We start from the raw sequence: 18,057 nt of genomic DNA, 5'->3' as shown, positions 1-18,057 counted from the left end.
TTTATCATGATGCTATTGTCGTGTAAATGTGAAGTCTTGGTGGCTCCCTGTTAGCTCTGATAGTTATCAAAAATATTTCTGGACGATGACATCAAAATTCCTTCCTGTACGTTTATTGTTCTTGCTAATTACAGTGATCCTGATTCTGGCTCTGACAGCCACCAGTGACGCCAGCGTGGTTCTGCTCGTTCACCACATGTTTTAACATCTCTCTCTCAATTTTCGCACCAGCTTGATTCCATTTCTACGGCACAGTGGTAGCCTTTTCAGTGTGATGTCGGCTGACACTCTCTCGTTTCTTTTTTCTTGTTCAGTTCCATTTATTACAATACATCTATAGCATCATCAATATACATAATAGCATATAAAAAGATACTGGAGAGATGGATGACTTTAAAAATTAGGGGTTGTATACTGCAGAACATGTTTGACCAGAGCAATGCTGCTCCAAGTCTCCACACTGCAATCAACAATAAAGCATTATTTCATTCAATACTACTGTTAAAGTGGCCTTAAATCATCTAATACCCTTTAGCTAATAGCCTTTAGGATGATTTAACAGCCTTTTGTTATTTAAAGACTTTAAATGACCAGCAGATACATTGTTAAACAACGGTCAGGTATTAAAAGAAAAGAAAATTGGAGAGGTTCCTTTTGGGTAAGGTGGTTGTGTGTTTTGGTGTCTTACTGTCTGATGTTCTTGATGATGGTTTCCATCACCTCCTCCCAACCGTACGCCTTCACAGAGTGGATGTTCTCCACAATCTCTGAGGTGAGAGCCAGGCGGCGGCTGATCATCACTCCTCGCTCCACCCTGTTTACAGGACACAGTTGTACGTTACCAACTTACAGCAGCATCATACGCGCAGAACACAAACACAGCAATTCACAAGGTCACAGTAGGCCCACATGTGCGAGCGTGAATGAATGCATACATACCAGGGCTGGGTTCAAATAATCTATTCTCCAATTAAAATCGATCTTTGTTTGAGTGATCTGATATTGGTTAACTTACAGCATGCATTCTGAGAATGTCTTTTATCTTTTTTAATATCTTTTTAAACTCCCTAACCTAATTGATATTGAATTGGAGATATAATCGAATCGGGACCTTGTGAATCGAAATTGAAAATCGGGAAATCACTGGCGATACACAGCCCTAATACAAACAAGCATCAACATGCATATCACAACATGCAGCTACAAACATGCTAACATGCACAATAAAATATGAATATGTGCTGGATGGGAATATGAAAGTAACAGCATAAATATGTATACATGGAAAAACTTCTTAGACAAGAAGTTACAAAGTTATCAGGAGAAAAATAATATATGGACTAAATGTTTCAAATCTTAGTAGTAGTAGATATACATGCACATACATACATAGTGCAAGACATTAGGGCAATTACAAGTTTATGTATAGGTGTAATATTCTGATACTTATGCTCCATAATATGAGTGGATGTGTGATTGTGTTTCCCCACCGGTGCGGCCCCATCTTCTGGGAGAGCCAGGCCTGGATGATGCCCAGCAGAGTCAGTGCTGCCAGCGCGCAAAAGCCATTCACCTCGATCAGCTCCCAGATCAGACCCACACACAGTATACACTGCAGGGGGGTGATCCATACAAAGTGGGCCAGACCCAAGCTCTGGAATAAACATACACAAAAGTACACAAACATCACATCAATGAACATATTGTAATCAGAATATGACTTAATTAAAGGAGCAATACTGTGACACTTTGGCGCAAGGAAATTACGTTCTTTTGCTCCTGAACACAGCGAGGTCAAAGGTCAGGTTCAAGGAATACTCAGCTGAGAACCTTTGTTTACACTCACTGCCTGAAAGGTGGTTTTGGAAAAGTAACAGAGGACAGCCGCTGTAGCCAGCTTCGATCAAAACAAAACAGAGTTGGAAACATAGTACACCTAACTAAGCTGCCAACAAAAAGAAATTGTGCATTATGACATATTTTTGTGAAAACATGAGTTTGAAACATACAGAGCAACAGATACAGTAGAATCAGTGGATTACGCTAAACTAGGCTACTATATGAAGAGACTATTCATATAATAGCCTAGCATACTTGACTAAGCTCCAACTGTGATTGAAACATTGTAATTTAAATAAATCTTCTCATAGATGCAGTTTACTATAGCCCTGTGATGTGCAGGGTTTACCATAGGGCATTTTGGCAGGGTTGCTTACTCGTATAAATGTTTGGCAATTGTTTTGTGGTTGATCAAATTCCCGTCTCCTTCCCATTGCACATGAAAGATTTGCAGTGCAGTAGAATGAATGAATGAATGATTACAATGATTGAACGCAAGAGAGCAAGCTCAAAAGTAGGAGGCAAGAAAGACAGAAATAAAAGAAGAAATGTATCAAACAAGTAAACGTTCTGTTTTGAGGAATCCAGTTTCATCCAGTCAGCACTGTGCTGATAGACCTCAGCTCTCGCCTCAATAAAGCTCCCTTTCATCCACTCACCTACAATCCACACACACACAAGTCATAAGAAGAGAGTGCTGCATTGGCAAAGTCACATCTAAGCCAGGTGATAATTGTCTTTAAGCAGGTCCACATTCAACGCCTCAGTGAGACCCAGGGCAAATCTGAGTTCAGTCTATACACACAAACAGAGGCACATACACACGTATATACCCTCCAGTTATGTTTTTTGCATAGTTAGAGTTTAATCATCATTTATTCATCAGATAATCAGGGTTTTTTTCAACACTGAATCACAGTTACAGAATACTTTGCTTGGTTTGTATACGTGTGTGTGTGTATTGTTGCAGATCTATTGTCATCTAATTGTCCCTCAGCATGAAGAACACATAGCTCTGTTTTGGGTAATAAAACGGATTCACTGAAGTCAGTGAGGGTGTGAGCTTTTCCCTTACCCTTCCTGTGGAGATAAAACCATTTACCGCCAGCTACTCATGAGTGGAAAACTACTAAACAATGGGATGCAATTCACATTCAAAAGTCAAATTCAATAGTTCTGAACTTAACATGTACAGAGGTTCAGTCCTCGCCGCAGCGGCCGCAGATTCAATTCCGACCTGAGGCCCTTTGCTGCATGTCATTCCCCCTCTCTCTCCCCTTTCATGTCTAAGCTGTCCTATCAAATCAAGGCCTAAAATGCAAAAAAAAAAAAGAAATCTTAAAAAAAAAAAGAAAAAAAAAAAAAAAAAAAAAGAGATATTTGCAAATTGCTTCACAAGGCAGCAAAATAAAAACAGACAAGTCATAAAATCATCAGGTTTTACACCTAAAACATTGTATTGAAGAAAATAAAAAGACAACGTTCAAAGGAAATGAAAACTCACTAAAATCAGTAAAGGCTCGTTGATAAAATATCTTTTCAGGAGGGACGTAAGGGTTTACCGACTCAAGGGCAGATCGTTCCTGAGCTTCGGGCCCTGACTGAAAACGGTCCGTCCACCTTTAGTTTTCAGCCAGAGAGTAAAATGGAAAAACAAAACTGATAAAATATATGTATATGTAAACTAACAAAATCCTTAGGGAAGTCTCACCTCATCCAACTTGTTGAGGTGGGTGGACATCAGACTGACTAGTTGACCAGTGCTGATCTTATCCAAGACTCGGCTCGACAGCTTCAGGGTCTGAAAAGGTCAAAAGGTCAGAGGCACAAAAGATAGAAAGTGAATTGGTTGAGAGGAAGCCGGTGACACCACCAGAGGCTGGCACGCCCCTCACAGCTGCCTGTGGATTGCCACTACTAGACTTCCACATGTGAGAAGCTTCTGGGAATGTTCAATCATGCATGCCGAACAAGGTAGAAGGATTCAGCTGATGCTTCTGTCTGATCTTAAAAACAATTGCAAGGAAACAGTGTGACACACACAGCGGTCTTACCCTTATCAGCTTGGTGGTTATGTTTTGTTCCAATAACTGGTTGTTACAGCAGTGGCTTTATGTAGACAGTGTTTGACTCATGTGTAATCAGAGAAAAAGGCCCACAGTGTCACTGGCTACGAGTTTTGGCAGATTTTACACTCAAACTCCACACCATTTCAGAGGCAAATATTGTACTTTCATTACGTTGCAAATGACTGCAATGAGTTCAATGAGATTCTCAAATATCACTCCAAAATGTCAACTTTTAAGGATAAATGAAAAAGACCTTATTTTTGCATGTTGACAATACATTTTAGACATAGATCTTATAAAAGAACTGAGGTTGGGAAATTGTCTTAATCTGTGATGACAGTTTTAGGTTTTTACACAAATAAATTAACGACCGAGTCTCAGTTACATAAATACACTGTCCTCTCCTTACCTCCTTACCTTCTTATATATGAGACTGAAAAGGGCAATGCGGATCTGCATGCCCAGATGATGCAGTCCAAAGATGGCAGGTTGCAGCAGGAGGAAGCGGACGGTGAAGAGTAGGCAGAGGCCCAGGGCCAGGAAGTATCCCTGCTCACGCTCCGGAGCGTGGAATGGGTCGAAGGACGCGATGATGCGACCCAGAAGCTGAGGCTGCACAGTCTTGGAAGCCTCCTACACCAAGAGATAAGACAATAAGAGAAAGGGTGGTGATTGGTTTATTCTGCTTTTACATCAATGACACTTTATGGTAGAGAAACAAAAGTCAGCCAGCTTGTACTTGCGTCCCTGGAGCAGGTAAGAGTCAACTCCTAGTCAGTTACTGGCAAGAGGATTCATGATTTCCAATAATTTTGCAGTGCATGCCATTCATAATTACATTTTTTTGTAGAAAATCTGAACTTTTAGGTGTCAAAACTAACTTCAAAATAGAAATCCATAGTGTATACTCCTGCCAAGGTGTATGATCCTATTTTTTCCGATCATTTAGAAAAGTTAATTTACAGCGTGATTCTGCTCTGCATTAAAATATACATTGTGATATACTGTAAGTAAGTAAGTAAAGTTTATTTCAAGAGCACATATAAACACAGCTTAAGCTGACCATAGTGCTGTACAAAAAAGCACGAAGGTTCTGTATAAATAACATTGAAATGTAAAATAAAAGTAGAATTAAAACGCAAAAAGAACATCCCAACGACAACAAGCAGCAATTTACAAATACAGAATTATAGATATGATAACAGATTGATAGATTGTGTTAAAAAGATAAGATAAAAAATCTTTAAATCAGATTCTTTTTTTTCATACAATTCAGTGCAGTAAAACATATGGATTAAAAACAAACAAAAAACATGTCTAACCAAGATCAATGTCAATGTCACAATTTCACATTTAGCCATAACATAACTGAGATTCTGCAAAATATTTAAGAACATGAAAAAAAAAAAAAAAAAAAAAAACTCCTTCGGCTTCTTCTGAGACAACTTGCCCAAAGGTTTTCGCCACACAGCCTCTTCAACATCTAACAGGCATTCTTGTCGTCAAGACAACCACCTAACCAACTGTACTAACTGACGCAACGGCTGCTGTCCCCACCACCACCTTTCCATAGGTCCGGGGCAGTGAGGATGGTTTGCGACACTATGGTGCGACATGCTTGTTATTTGTGTGCGTCATGGCACTGTGGCTCTATAGGCCCTCACCAATCCAACACTGTTAACACCGTTAACACACACACACCGCAGTAAAACAGCAGTGTGTAAACAAGATTGGGGCTAGAGTAACTGTGGGAATTCTTTATAAACCAATGTAGTCATGACCCAATATTGTATTTATACAAAACTGTGTAGTTTTCTTAAATATATAAAAGGCAATGTTTTGCACGAAGCATCTGTGTTGCCTTTAAATATTATCTACATTAAGGATCCAGCACCCAGTCTTAAAAGTTTCAATGTGAGTTGAGCCTGTCTAATTTTTTATGTTGTTTTCAAGACGTAAAGAATAATTTGAGCATTTTTTTTATGTGAAGACATTACAGTTATTCTGTGATTACAATGTAAAATTATAATGTAATATATAATCTTATTGTTAGCAGGATGGATAATATCTCGGGCAGCATTTATACAGTGGATTATAGAACTTTCTAATCAATAAATTAAAAAAATAATAAATTAATCATAAAAGGAAAAAACCTGTGTAAAAGTAGAATGCCAAACATTTTCTGGTTACAGTTACAAACTGGATGAGTTACTGTTTTCTTGTTTTAGGTTACTGTACATTGAATGCTTTGGGGTTTGTATTGTTGGTCTTGTAAGCAATATGAAGAAACCAATTTATGCTTGAGGAAGAAATGATGATTCTGTACAGTAACACCTAGCCTTCATCACATTGGCCAGGATTTGGATTTTCTGACTCTAGCAGCTCACAAAGATAACTAAGTTGTAAACCGAAATCAGAGCTTTAAAACATCCATTCAGTCACCTACATCCATGTTTCCCTACAGTCTATGGTTCAAACTAAAGCTTGTTCTATATACTTTACAACAAACAATAAACAAACCTAATATCACATTGAACAGAGCATAAGAATCATGAGGTTACATCTGCAACTCAATGGTATGATCCATTTCGGCAGAGTTAACTACTTCCTAAGTCGATTTATGTCAGATCTGCTTCCTCCAGAGACAACCGATCGATATGACTCACCCCGAGGTAGAGGAGGACACCAAAGAAGGCGAAAGGGCCGATGAAGCATCGGGCCAGCGCTCTCATCAGCCTGGGCTTGTTCTTGGCTGACACCACCTCTCTGTCCCATTCTCTGCAGGGAGGACAGAGTTACAACACAGTTAACCCGCAGTGCAGGCAGGGTGGGAGAAGAACACATTTACCAGACAAATGCCAGCATTCTATTTGTCCACTACTACTTTGGCAACAAACCTGCTGTCCTTTCTCAACTTTGGCTGGTGATTTAGCTACAGAACGAGAAGCTAGTAGTGTATTTATCGATTTTCACTTTGTTAGAAATCCTTTGACCATCAATGGGAGAGTAATGTGGAAACAAATGCACAAAAACTTAAAGTCAAATTAATACTTTATTTGTTCTTCTAATTTGATGATCTATTAGTATAATTAGTTTTTTGATGGAATTTCACTTCCCCCAAAACTTTTCTGTTTTCACACTTTGTTAGATAATGAAGACGCTACTCTCTCTGATGTGCATTTCTACAGATTTTTCTAAAAGTATTTTTTGGATATTGCCTTATGGAGCTATAACTTTTTGCCCTTGTCCTTACACACATGGATTAACTTCCCACAAACTGCCCTGGCAAGCAGAAACAGCTACAGTAAGTAGCAGCATTGTTCTCTGAGTCATTTATAACCGGGGTGATTTGGCTGACCAGTTCAACAGTGAGTGATGGGAGAAAAAGTGGGGAGGAGAATACACAAGTGAAAAAGGAGAGGGAGACCAACAAGGAAGAGAGTGACAAAACAAAGTAAGAGAACAAAGTCTGAAGTGTCCTATCGTAGGTATTGATATCCTGAAGTTAAATATCAACTAACTCTACCAAGCCCCAAAAACTAAAGCTAAAGATGCTGCTAGCTTTGTAGAGTATATTGATCTCCATTCACAGATAGCTGAGGTAGGGATGCACTGATTTGATCTGCTAGATCAGTATCAGCACTGATACTGACCCTATCAAGTGGATGGGATACAGATCATGAATCCACATTAAATACAGTTTCTTCATCAATGGATGCCATTCAAATTCAGTGTTTGTTTTCCATTTGTACTGCCTGGTATCGGTATATACAGCAAGGGAAATTGTCACCAACAATTTCAGACTCCTTAACATGGACCTTCCTTAAAAGATGTTCAGCCACATTAGACGGATTTCCATGCTCAACATTTCACTCATGCTCAAATTTCATGTCCATCATTACCTCATCCATGCACATGCTTACTTGCATTCTTAGATCAAAACTACTGCGACTCTTAATTCTTGTTGTTCATGTAAATAAATGTCTGTTTAGTCAATGTCTATCGACGAGTGAGGTAACACAATGGTGATTGAGTTTACAGTCCACAGATGAAAGCCCTTCCATTTGCAGTATTACGAACTGGGTGTCTGTGGCTACATTCCCGGGAAAAATCCCAAGCGGCACAAAGTTAGTGACACGTTTTCCATCATCCAGCAGTGGTTGGTCCGCCAGAGAATAAGCGGTTACTACCAAAGACACACCTGCAATTACTGCTTATCGCCATAAAGAAACAAAACAGAAATCTTCGAGACTGTAACTTTAACTCTTTTTTTTTTTTTTTTTTATATACATAATTTATATTTAGTATTAATATTTTTTAAATTGCTGTTTTTTTGCACACAAACTAACTACATTTGCTAAATATGTTCTACACACGATATCCGACCATGGCAGCGCAGCATTTCACTACACATGTAGGTTGTTCATTTTATAAAACAAATACTTATTTTACAGATTTACATTTTACACACCCTTTTATTTCATTTATTTCTTTACTTATATTTCCTTCCAGCTCTTGATATTGTATACAATACCATGGCAGAAAAGCTTGTTGAAGTGAACTGAACTCAGTGATGAAGGGGCTGATGGTACACAGCATGCTTTAATAAAAGGTAAAGTTCACATTCCCAGAAGCCTTCACTGCTTGTCTGATCGGAATAATGAAAGCAAAATCACCCACCACTGCTCATTCATCACCCGGTGGGCACCGGGCCCTTTCTAAAAGGTTGACTTTTTAACACCGATGTACATTAACCGGCTTGTTGGCACCATTCAGCGTGACGTGGGGCCCTGGGTAACCAAGGGGCCAGGCCAATGTGGGACACTGCTGTGGTTGTTAGGCAAAATAAAAGAAAAGAAAGAAAGAAGACACGAGTATTGAATCTCCATTTTTTAAGAAAACAAAACATTGTCAAAGATGTGGCATTTGCTCAGTGCTATAAGAACAGTAAAAGAAACAATGGAGAGGAGAAAGAAGAGAAAGGGACAAATGGAAGAGAGAAAGATGATAGAAAAAGATGACAAAGAAGAAATCTTTCGAATTTTAAATGTGCCATTTGAAGTAGGGAGAGAGAGAGAAACAGGCTGTGTAAAAATACATTAATACATTATATTGACATGCGTTTAATAGAACTATAATATTACGAATACTATTATGTCAATGCATGGCCAGGACTGGGCTTAAGAAACATTTTAAAACCTTTACATTTATGATTAATTACAAGATTTAAAATGACCAGCCAATCCTAGTTTTTGATTTAATGGAGGGAAAGGGGGTGTACAGTGGCCTAATGGGCAGAGAGAAAAAAGACTGACCGTCACAGAGATGAGAAAGAGAGAAAAAGTAAACAGATAAGGTTAATTTAATTCAAGAAAAAAGAGTGAAGGAAAAAAAGCGAGACAGAGGGAGAAAAAAAAAAAAAAGAGTGGCATGGTAAGAAAGGGAAATAAGGGAGAGAGAGATTAACCAAGGGAGATATACAAATCAAAAGTACACTGAGAAGAGTTAACCTTGTCCATCATCTGCTGCCTGGTTGTTTGTTGGCACACACAGGTTTGGTTTATGTCTAGCCCTGTTTAAATGCCAGCCCATATCTTAACCTTGAGGGAATGATGACTACTGTAACACACATGTAACGCATACATCAAGGCTGCACACTTCAAGGTTGTCACCTTTCTGCAACTTCATCCTATATAAAAAGGATTTTATGATTTTACTTAATATAAGCTGGTTATGTACATATCAGATACACACTGTGCAGGGTACATGCTACCTCCATATGTGCTTATGGATGGTTGTAGTTAATACAGTGAATAGTTACATTCCTAGACCATTTCCGTGCAGGTTTTCATTTGTAGATGCCCAGAATGCCTTACAACGTCAAGTCAAAATTTCTGCTCTGAAAAGGGTCAACAGAGTAAGCCAACTTGTTGCTGTATTGCATCTTGGTCTATTTTCTACCCCTATTTGCGATAACTGAACTTTGGTGCAAAATGGCGGCTCTCCAAAGAAGCCTTTGATTTTTGATTCTGAGGGACTGACGGCAAAATTGAATGTTAACTTTTGACGTTTTAAAGGGGAACTATGCAGTTTGTTCAGCTTAATTTACCTGAACTGAACAGCTTCAGAGTCATTGGAATGGTTATATGACTTTTTTCGGGTTGAATGGTGGTCGTCTCGCTTCCCCCTAGCGCCTGTGGGTGGAAAAACCACCCTTGCAACTTGGGCCGGCGAGCCGCCGGCCTCAGTGTCAGGAAGTATCGCGTGATATCAGGTCTTGCAATGTTACAAATTGCTTTATGGCACTGCTAGGAACCGGCTAGCTATAAGAACAAGGTAGCGATGGAGTTTTTCACATTATCATCATGGCTGAGCTGACAAAAAAGAAGCAGACAACTAGTAAAGCATTGTCGGAGGAACAGAGAAAGAGGAAACTGCAGACTGACTGAGCGAGGAGTCAGACACGAGTAAACATCGGTCCTGCGTTTTCAGAATGGCGAGAACTGAGACAAACAGAAGCCTGCACTTGTAAGTATATTTTGGATAAACTGTTTAATCTTTGTATTTCTTGTTATTGTGACCTCAGGATGTTTGCTATTGTCTGTAAAGGTTTTTATGTCTGTCTGTTACGGGCTTACTAGCTAGCTTACTAGCTGTCTACCTCAGTGGACATGGCTCCGTGCGTTCGCCGACTTCTTTGAAAACAAATGCACATGACCAGAGGGAGAAGATGGGAGGGGGGAGAGTCGCCAACGTGTTTTTACAACAGTGTTGCCAAATATCTATTCCGAGGCTGTAGGGGGAGCTCTTTAGAGAAACCTGCGAGCAAAAAGCGAGAAAACAGTGAAAAAATTGCCAAAACTGCATAGCGCCCCTTTAAAAATTCCAGCGCAAAATGAACTTAGGGGTTAATAACATGTGTACCGAGTCAACCGTTCTCTGGGACATGTTTTCATGCTAATCGAATGGTCTCTAGCTTTAAACAAGCTACCGCAAACGGGTGGTTAGCTGCTAATGCTACCTTTTGGGGCAGATGGTAAATGGTTATTTCTATACCACTAACAAAGCTCAAAATAGCACCACACTTAAACAGTAGCATAATGACGGTCCCTACATGTATGGCCCGCATGTAAACATGAACGCTACTGTCTTTATAATCTATCTTTGTAATAAACTGTCTGTACACTTAAAGTTCTCAATGCTTCTGTTTACATGTAGGGACCCTCATTATGCTACCGTGGAAGTGTGGTGCTATTTTGAGCCTCGTTAGTGGTGTAGAAATAGCCATTTACCATCTGCCCCGAAAGTTAGCATTAGCAGCTAACCACCCGTTTGTGGTAGCTTGTTTAAAGCTAGAGACACATTTGATTAGCATGAAAACATGTCCCAGAGAACGTTCGACTCAGTACACGTTATTAACCCCTGGGTTCCCTTTGCGCCGGAATTGTCCTTTAAAGATTGATGACTTGTGTGCTGGTGGCAAACTTTACTGAAGATGCAGAAATTATGTTAAGATATTACATTGTGTTCAGCCAGCACTCAATGTGAACACCAAACAATAACATGGACCCATGGGGGTGGCAGTAGCTTAGTCCATGAAGGTCGTCGGCTCAAGTTCCCACACTGCCCAATTACGGAGTGTGTACTGGTAACTGGCGAGGTGCCATTGAGCAAGGCATCAAACTCCCAACTGCTCAGCATCCTGTGAGGCAGCCACCCCTCGCTCTGACATCTCTCAATATATACGCATGAATGAACATATAGGTCCTCCTTGTGCATGTGTGTATTTTGGCCTGTATGGGTATATATAAAATGTTCCCCTTTTTGCTGGATTATTAAAGTATACCTTCTGATCCTAAATGGTTATTAACGTGTTGATATGGGCAAGGATAGATGTTTTCCCCTATATATTGTTCCCCTAAATGACACAAACTCAATTTTTAAATCAAACTCTAGTTAGTCTAGATATCAATTAGGTAATACAGCTTTTCACCCTCCACAGTAAAAGACAAGGCTTCTTAACTATATCACACTCGGGACCACAGTGATACCCGACATCTTAGAACAAAACTGTCATAATTAATGAATCGGCTGATAGTATGGGAGAACACTACTTCTGATCTGTTCTACCATAATCCAAATGTCTTAAAAAAATGAAATGTAATGAGCCTGAGCTACAGCATGACAATTCTCAGTCAGTGTGCTGGGATGTAAATGGACTGCATTTATATAGCGAAGGAAAAACATTGAAGGAAAAGTGAGAGAGGGAAAGAAAAAAAGAGTGGCATGGTAAGAAAGGGAAATAAGGGAGAGAGAGATTAACCAAGGGAGATATACAAATCAAAAGTACACTGAGAAGAGTTAACCTTGTCCATCATCTGCTGCCTGGTTGTTTGTTGGCACACACAGGTTTGGTTTATGTCTAGCCCTGTTTAAATGCCAGCCCATATCTTAACCTTGAGGGAATGATGACTACTGTAACACACATGTAACGCATACATCAAGGCTGCACACTTCAAGGTTGTCACTTTTCTGCACCTTCATCCTATATAAAAAGGATTTTATGATTTTACTTAATATAATGTATATACATATCAGATACACACTGTGCAGGGTACATGCTACCTCCATATGTGCTTATGGATGGTTGTAGTTAATACAGTGAATAGTTACATTCCTAGACCATTTCCGTGCAGGTTTTCATTTGTAGATGCCCAGAATGCCTTACAACGTCAAGTCAAAATTTCTGCTCTGAAAAGGGTCAACAGAGTAAGCCAACTTGTTGCTGTATTGCATCTTGGTCTATTTTCTACCCCCATTTGCGATAACTGAACTTTGGTGCAAAATGGCGGCTCTCCAAAGCCTTTGGACACTACTTTTGATCTGTTTTACCATAATCCAAATGTCTTGGTCTTGCTAGGATGTAAATGGACTGCATTTACTATATAGTGCCTTTCTACCTTACCAGTCAAAGTGCTTTACAATTTGACTCTCATTCACCCAATTCACACGCATTCATACACCGATGGTGGCGGAGCTGCCATGCAAGGCGGTAGCCTGCCAAGGGAGCAACTTGGGAGTGCAGTGTCTTGCTCAAGGACACACTGACATGTGGACAGGAGCAGCTGGGGATCGAACCGCCAACCTTTGTGATTAAATGACAACAAACTACCTCCTGAGCCACAGCCGTCCGACGTACGAGTGCGGTAAACAAACGTAAACTGCACAAACCGTTCGAGCCTCTCAGAGAGGTTGTCTGCCAGATCATAGGAAGGAGCCTTATAAATGTCTGTCAGCTCTAACTTCTTTCTGAAGCCCTTCCTCAGCAGTGGTGTTGTCCACCTGCACAAAAAAAAAAAAAGAACAGACAGATTAGACTGTTGGGTATCAGCTGTTCGAAACTAGGACGCTTACGGCAAAACATGTACAGATATGTGCTCTTGAGCATTTGCAAACAGATACAATCCAACACAAACATTGGCTACAAAATCTCTTATATTGTACATGTATTCAAAGTGCACTTGGACATTATGGATGCATCGTCTTACCAATGCTAACGACACTGTGTGCATACAGTATATTAACACAAAGAAAATATACTTTGCAATTAGGTGAAGGTACTTGAATGATTATATTAAATGTATTTTTGTTTGTGGTTAGAGGGCAACTCTTTGGCATACTGTCGGAGTGTCTGGAAGCTTTCATGTAAAGTAAGGTGTTAGTTGTAATAGAAGTAATCCCTGAGGTTTCACAGTCAGACTAATGACACAGAAGGGAGATAAAGTCAGATGTTTGCTGTCCCAGCCAGGTGACATAGGGTAGTTTACATCATCTGACTTTTTAAGTCTGTGTCTCTTTGGGACTCAACAATAAAAATCGAGGAGCCGTTGTGGACATTGGTAAAATAGCATTAGAACGTTACTCACAAGTCGTTGATGTACTGCATAATCACACACCAACTCTAATATTCTTACAATGAATGTGCTCGCTGATGTTCCAAAAATAGTAGGGACTTAACAAACCCCCAAGAGCGTCTACTCACCCCTGACAGCGTTTTTCCCCTAACACCTTATCGGAGCACAACTCCCCTTTCAGGTGCACATTTTACACATGGAATAAGCGAAATTATGTTTCTTGACAAAACAGCCTGTGCCGTAAGCCCAAAGTTTCCCTTTTATCAAAGTTCCTTCTGATGTTAATCACGATCAGACACGCCTACTGACGACAGAACAATTACCAGTTAAGAGTCCGAGCGAATCAAACATTTATACATATAAATCGAGCCCCATTAGATGTTTTTCACTCGCAAGTCGCCAATTGAGAATCGGCGTCTGCACCTTGCCATCCACAGAAACCCCCGGCTCCTCGGATAAAAAGGACAAAAACATGTCTTACCAGAAGAAAAATTTGGAGAGGAAGTTTGCATCTTCCACGGGTGACTTCTGCATCCTAAGTGCGCCGCCAGTTTGGTTTCTCTGCACCTGAGTCTGTCCCGCGCGCGTCGCTCACATTTGCGTGTCCCCTGAGTGGCTCCGTTCCCACAGTTAGAGAGAGAGAGCGTGCTCGCCTGGTTTTATCCTCCACTCTGTGCCTCCGGTAAATATGATGTCACGGTGCCTCCGGTAAATATGATGTCACTATTTAGTTATCTTCCTCCCCAAAAACCGAGACCGTTACCTCTACCCTCTGTGCGTCTCCCTGGTCTTCTCTGCTCCCACTGTCCCTTTCTGCTTCTGTTGTCTTGCTCCCTCTCCTTCAGTGTGACAGTGAGAGTACAGTCCATCCTTTATGGGCTCGCCAAAACGTGCGGAGACACGTCATTTCCACGCCGACGAGCCGCAGGTCGCATATTGTGGCAATAAACTGATATTGATCCATATAATACAAGGCAGGGGGTGCAGGGAACAATGGGAGTCCAAAAGGTTAATAAAGAATAATTCCCCCACTTTAATTTAATTCAGAGGAAATTCAGTTTATTTATCAAACTCCATTTTTGTAAGATTGTCTTTGGTTTTATGTATGCACAGCTTTGAAACAAATTTGTTATGATAATATGCCTAGCCTAAATAATGTTTCCTATACTTCTCACAAGTTTATCTTACACTACATGTATCGACTACAATTTTTTAAATTGCAGCTACATTAAAAAACACCTTGGAAGATGGTTTGTGGAGCTTTTAGGGGTTTGAAATTACTTTATATGGCAAAAACTACTTCTGCTGCAGGTCCACTGAACTATTTCTGACTGCCGAGCTGTGGCTTTTTTTAATTTTTATTATTTCACTCCGCTCAGCTGCCTCCCTATCACTCACAAAATAGCAGAAACAGTTCCCGGGACATCTAAAGCGAACTTGAAACTTTAATCAGTTTCAGGTTACGCACAGTTTCAGGAGAGGGAGGATTAAAACCTCCAGACATTCCATAAGGGAACAGAGATAACGTGAAGATGCGGTGAGCAGTCAGAAAAACAGCTCTGTTTTCAGCTCTGTGCATTTTCCAGCTGATCCAAGAGGCTTTCTTAAGCGTTTATTCAGCTTAAGAAGTAGGAGAATTTTCTCAACACAAAGGAATTCTTCATCCTTTAGTTTATCACAAACATTCAACATCAACACATCTGGCCGGTAATGTGATAATCCAATCACATTTTTGTTTGATGAATAATTATGGTAGCCTGGGAGCCAGACGAATCTGCCGAGCTCATGTTTGTTAACTGCCGCTGCCAGGGTACGATTAGGGTATAATGGGAGAAGATCTACAGTACATGAGTATTTTGTATTAAAGTAAATTTGAGAGTGCAGGTTTCACTTCAGCTTTCAGGTGGACACCAAACTCTGAACAGAAAGTGACACTGATGTACTATGCAACATTGAACTTCCCTAACTGCAACTCAAAAATGCACACACTTACGGTAGAAAGACCAAGGGGAGGTAATCTCTTAGTGCAAAATAAGATAAATATTGCTGAACTGATCTTTAGGGCAAACATCAAATCAGATTATTAAATGTGTCCAATTTGTTGTTGAAATGCACTTGGAAGCAGTAAAAGTTGTTAAATACCCCCAAACTGTTCTTCAATAAAACTTAACAGTGCCTAAAAAATGTGAATAATAATATAACAAACATCCAATTGAGAAAATTAAATTAAAAAGGGACAATTACTCCCTGTTCTAATACTGAATGGGACATGTTATTGTGGTCTCCCCAGATCTAACCAGAAGATGAAAGGGATTGAATGAATTTAGCTGAGAATTGGGTCTCTTTTTCCTGCTTCTTAAAAAGGGTATCTCTGTGCGTGAGAGACAAGATAAAGCTGAGCCTGAACTTCCGCATGGAGCTGAGGGGATGAGGAGAATCACATAAAGTCAGACTGTTGGTTGCTTGCAATTCTTTTCAACTTTGAGTCATTACTGCTGGGGGACACCAAGGCTACTTGTCTTTGTCTAGAGAAAAGACTGACCTCTGCTGGACACTTACCGTCCTTTGCAGCCAGATAAGATTTTATCCTAAAGCATGACATTTCCAAATATTGTTAGTTATGCAGTTATAGATAATGATGGTTCATATCCAAGTACCTTCTATTTTGAGGCTTAGCACAAACCAAACTCAATAATTAAGACAATGTATTCATCAGTAATATTCAATACTTGCTGTATAATGATAGCGTGTCAAAATCCTTAAAAGGCCCTGTACATCCTCACATGCGTTTCCACTTATTCTAGATGATTAGAGACTAGCTCAGGTCAAAGTTTGGCAGGGATATGCTGGGAGTTATGTGATGACACCAAACTCCATGTACAAATATGAACAATAAGGTACAAGTTACAATAAAACTAATATGCAAGTAAGGGACATGTATATCACGAAAAGTGAACACCCAGAGTCCTGAGAAGGTATAACTAGACAGACTGTTGAAACATACCCGTGTGGGTGGACTGTAGGTACACGACTAACTACACATTATATATTTTCAGTCAGCATAAAGATAAGAAAATCAATCCACTAGTGCCATATATTTAGGTGTTTTATTAAATTAAGATGTACACTAAAAAGAGCACCCAACCACTCACCTGCCATATGTTGATATTACCGGAAGTTCTCCTCCTCTTTTTTTCCCCAGAGTAGTCTTTGGACAAACAAGATCAAAGCATGGATGTTACACAAGTGTTTTATGCTGACTGTGAAATGTAAAAATGTTAAATGTGGACTTAGTTGTAAATCAATTCACTTGTACATTTTAGAAATTTGATCTTAAACCTCCCAACCTCTAACATTACTTGTAATTGTTTTACATAAACTGTATTTTATTTTACATTTTATAATCTATCAAATGATCTACCCTAATTGCAAAATGTAAGGCAACATAACTTTTATTTTACACAATAATAATGCTAATGTATCTATCAAATTACTTTCCCCTAATCGAAAAGTGTTTATTGGCTTTTTTATTTTTGAAGGTCGCCTCTCAATGATCTCTCGAGTCTAAATAAAAGGTTGAATGAATGAGTAGAACTAACTAGAAAAATAAATGCAAGTGCTAGCTACCTAGCTAAGCTAGTATAAAAGCACTTAACTTTATAGTTTAACCTCTTTGGTTAAACTCCAAATGCTTCTAGATTCAAACCTTGGCTGCAGTCAAGTTATCCGGCTAACCAATAATATTAGCTATGTAACTAATGTAAGCTAGCATTAAATATATTCACCATAAGCAGTCAGAACGGTGCAGTGAAATGTTTGCAGCATAGACTGAAAAAATGTCTGCAGGCTAATGCTAGCTTGCTTTAGCTAGCTAAGTAGCTGACGTTAATGTCTGTTACCACATAGTAGCAGTAGCACTGCAACAAAAACCATAGCAAAGGATTTACTTGGCAGAATTACACTTACCTTAACCGACATCGTTTTAGAACCTTATTTACTTGGTATCAGGTGTAAATGTTCTCATACTTATGGTTATGTCAACTGTACATCGACATATTTCTCAGTTAATCTATTTAGCATAGTAACATAGTTCAGTGGCACAACTTCAAAATAGTTTAAATGTTTGAGGTTTGAAATGATGTGCTTCCCGAAGCACCTGTGACTTTTGAAGCGTCGGACGTCATCAGTCACGTGATATTCCTCATTTTCGGAGCTTCGCCCGAAATTCGCCCATC

At 39.6% G+C, this 18,057-nt stretch overlaps 1 protein-coding gene across 1 annotated transcript in view; it reads right to left on the bottom strand.

Moving 5' to 3' along the window:
- Positions 1-14,868, bottom strand: part of cftr (CF transmembrane conductance regulator) — a 43,256-nt gene extending 28,388 nt beyond the window's left edge. The window contains exons 1-7 of the mRNA XM_031279712.2: positions 14,304-14,868; positions 13,140-13,250; positions 6,575-6,686; positions 4,326-4,541; positions 3,551-3,640; positions 1,491-1,654; positions 689-814 (exon numbers count right to left, since the gene is read on the bottom strand). Coding sequence (XP_031135572.1) covers positions 689-814; positions 1,491-1,654; positions 3,551-3,640; positions 4,326-4,541; positions 6,575-6,686; positions 13,140-13,250; positions 14,304-14,356 — 872 coding nt within the window. The 5' untranslated portion in view covers positions 14,357-14,868. The remainder of the gene's footprint in view (positions 1-688; positions 815-1,490; positions 1,655-3,550; positions 3,641-4,325; positions 4,542-6,574; positions 6,687-13,139; positions 13,251-14,303) is intronic.
- Positions 14,869-18,057: the final 3,189 nt, after the last annotated feature.

Source organism: Sander lucioperca, chromosome 7 (assembly GCF_008315115.2).
Source record: "Sander lucioperca isolate FBNREF2018 chromosome 7, SLUC_FBN_1.2, whole genome shotgun sequence".
NCBI lineage: Eukaryota > Metazoa > Chordata > Actinopteri > Perciformes > Percidae > Sander > Sander lucioperca.
This window is presented reverse-complemented; position numbering and strand designations above follow the sequence as displayed.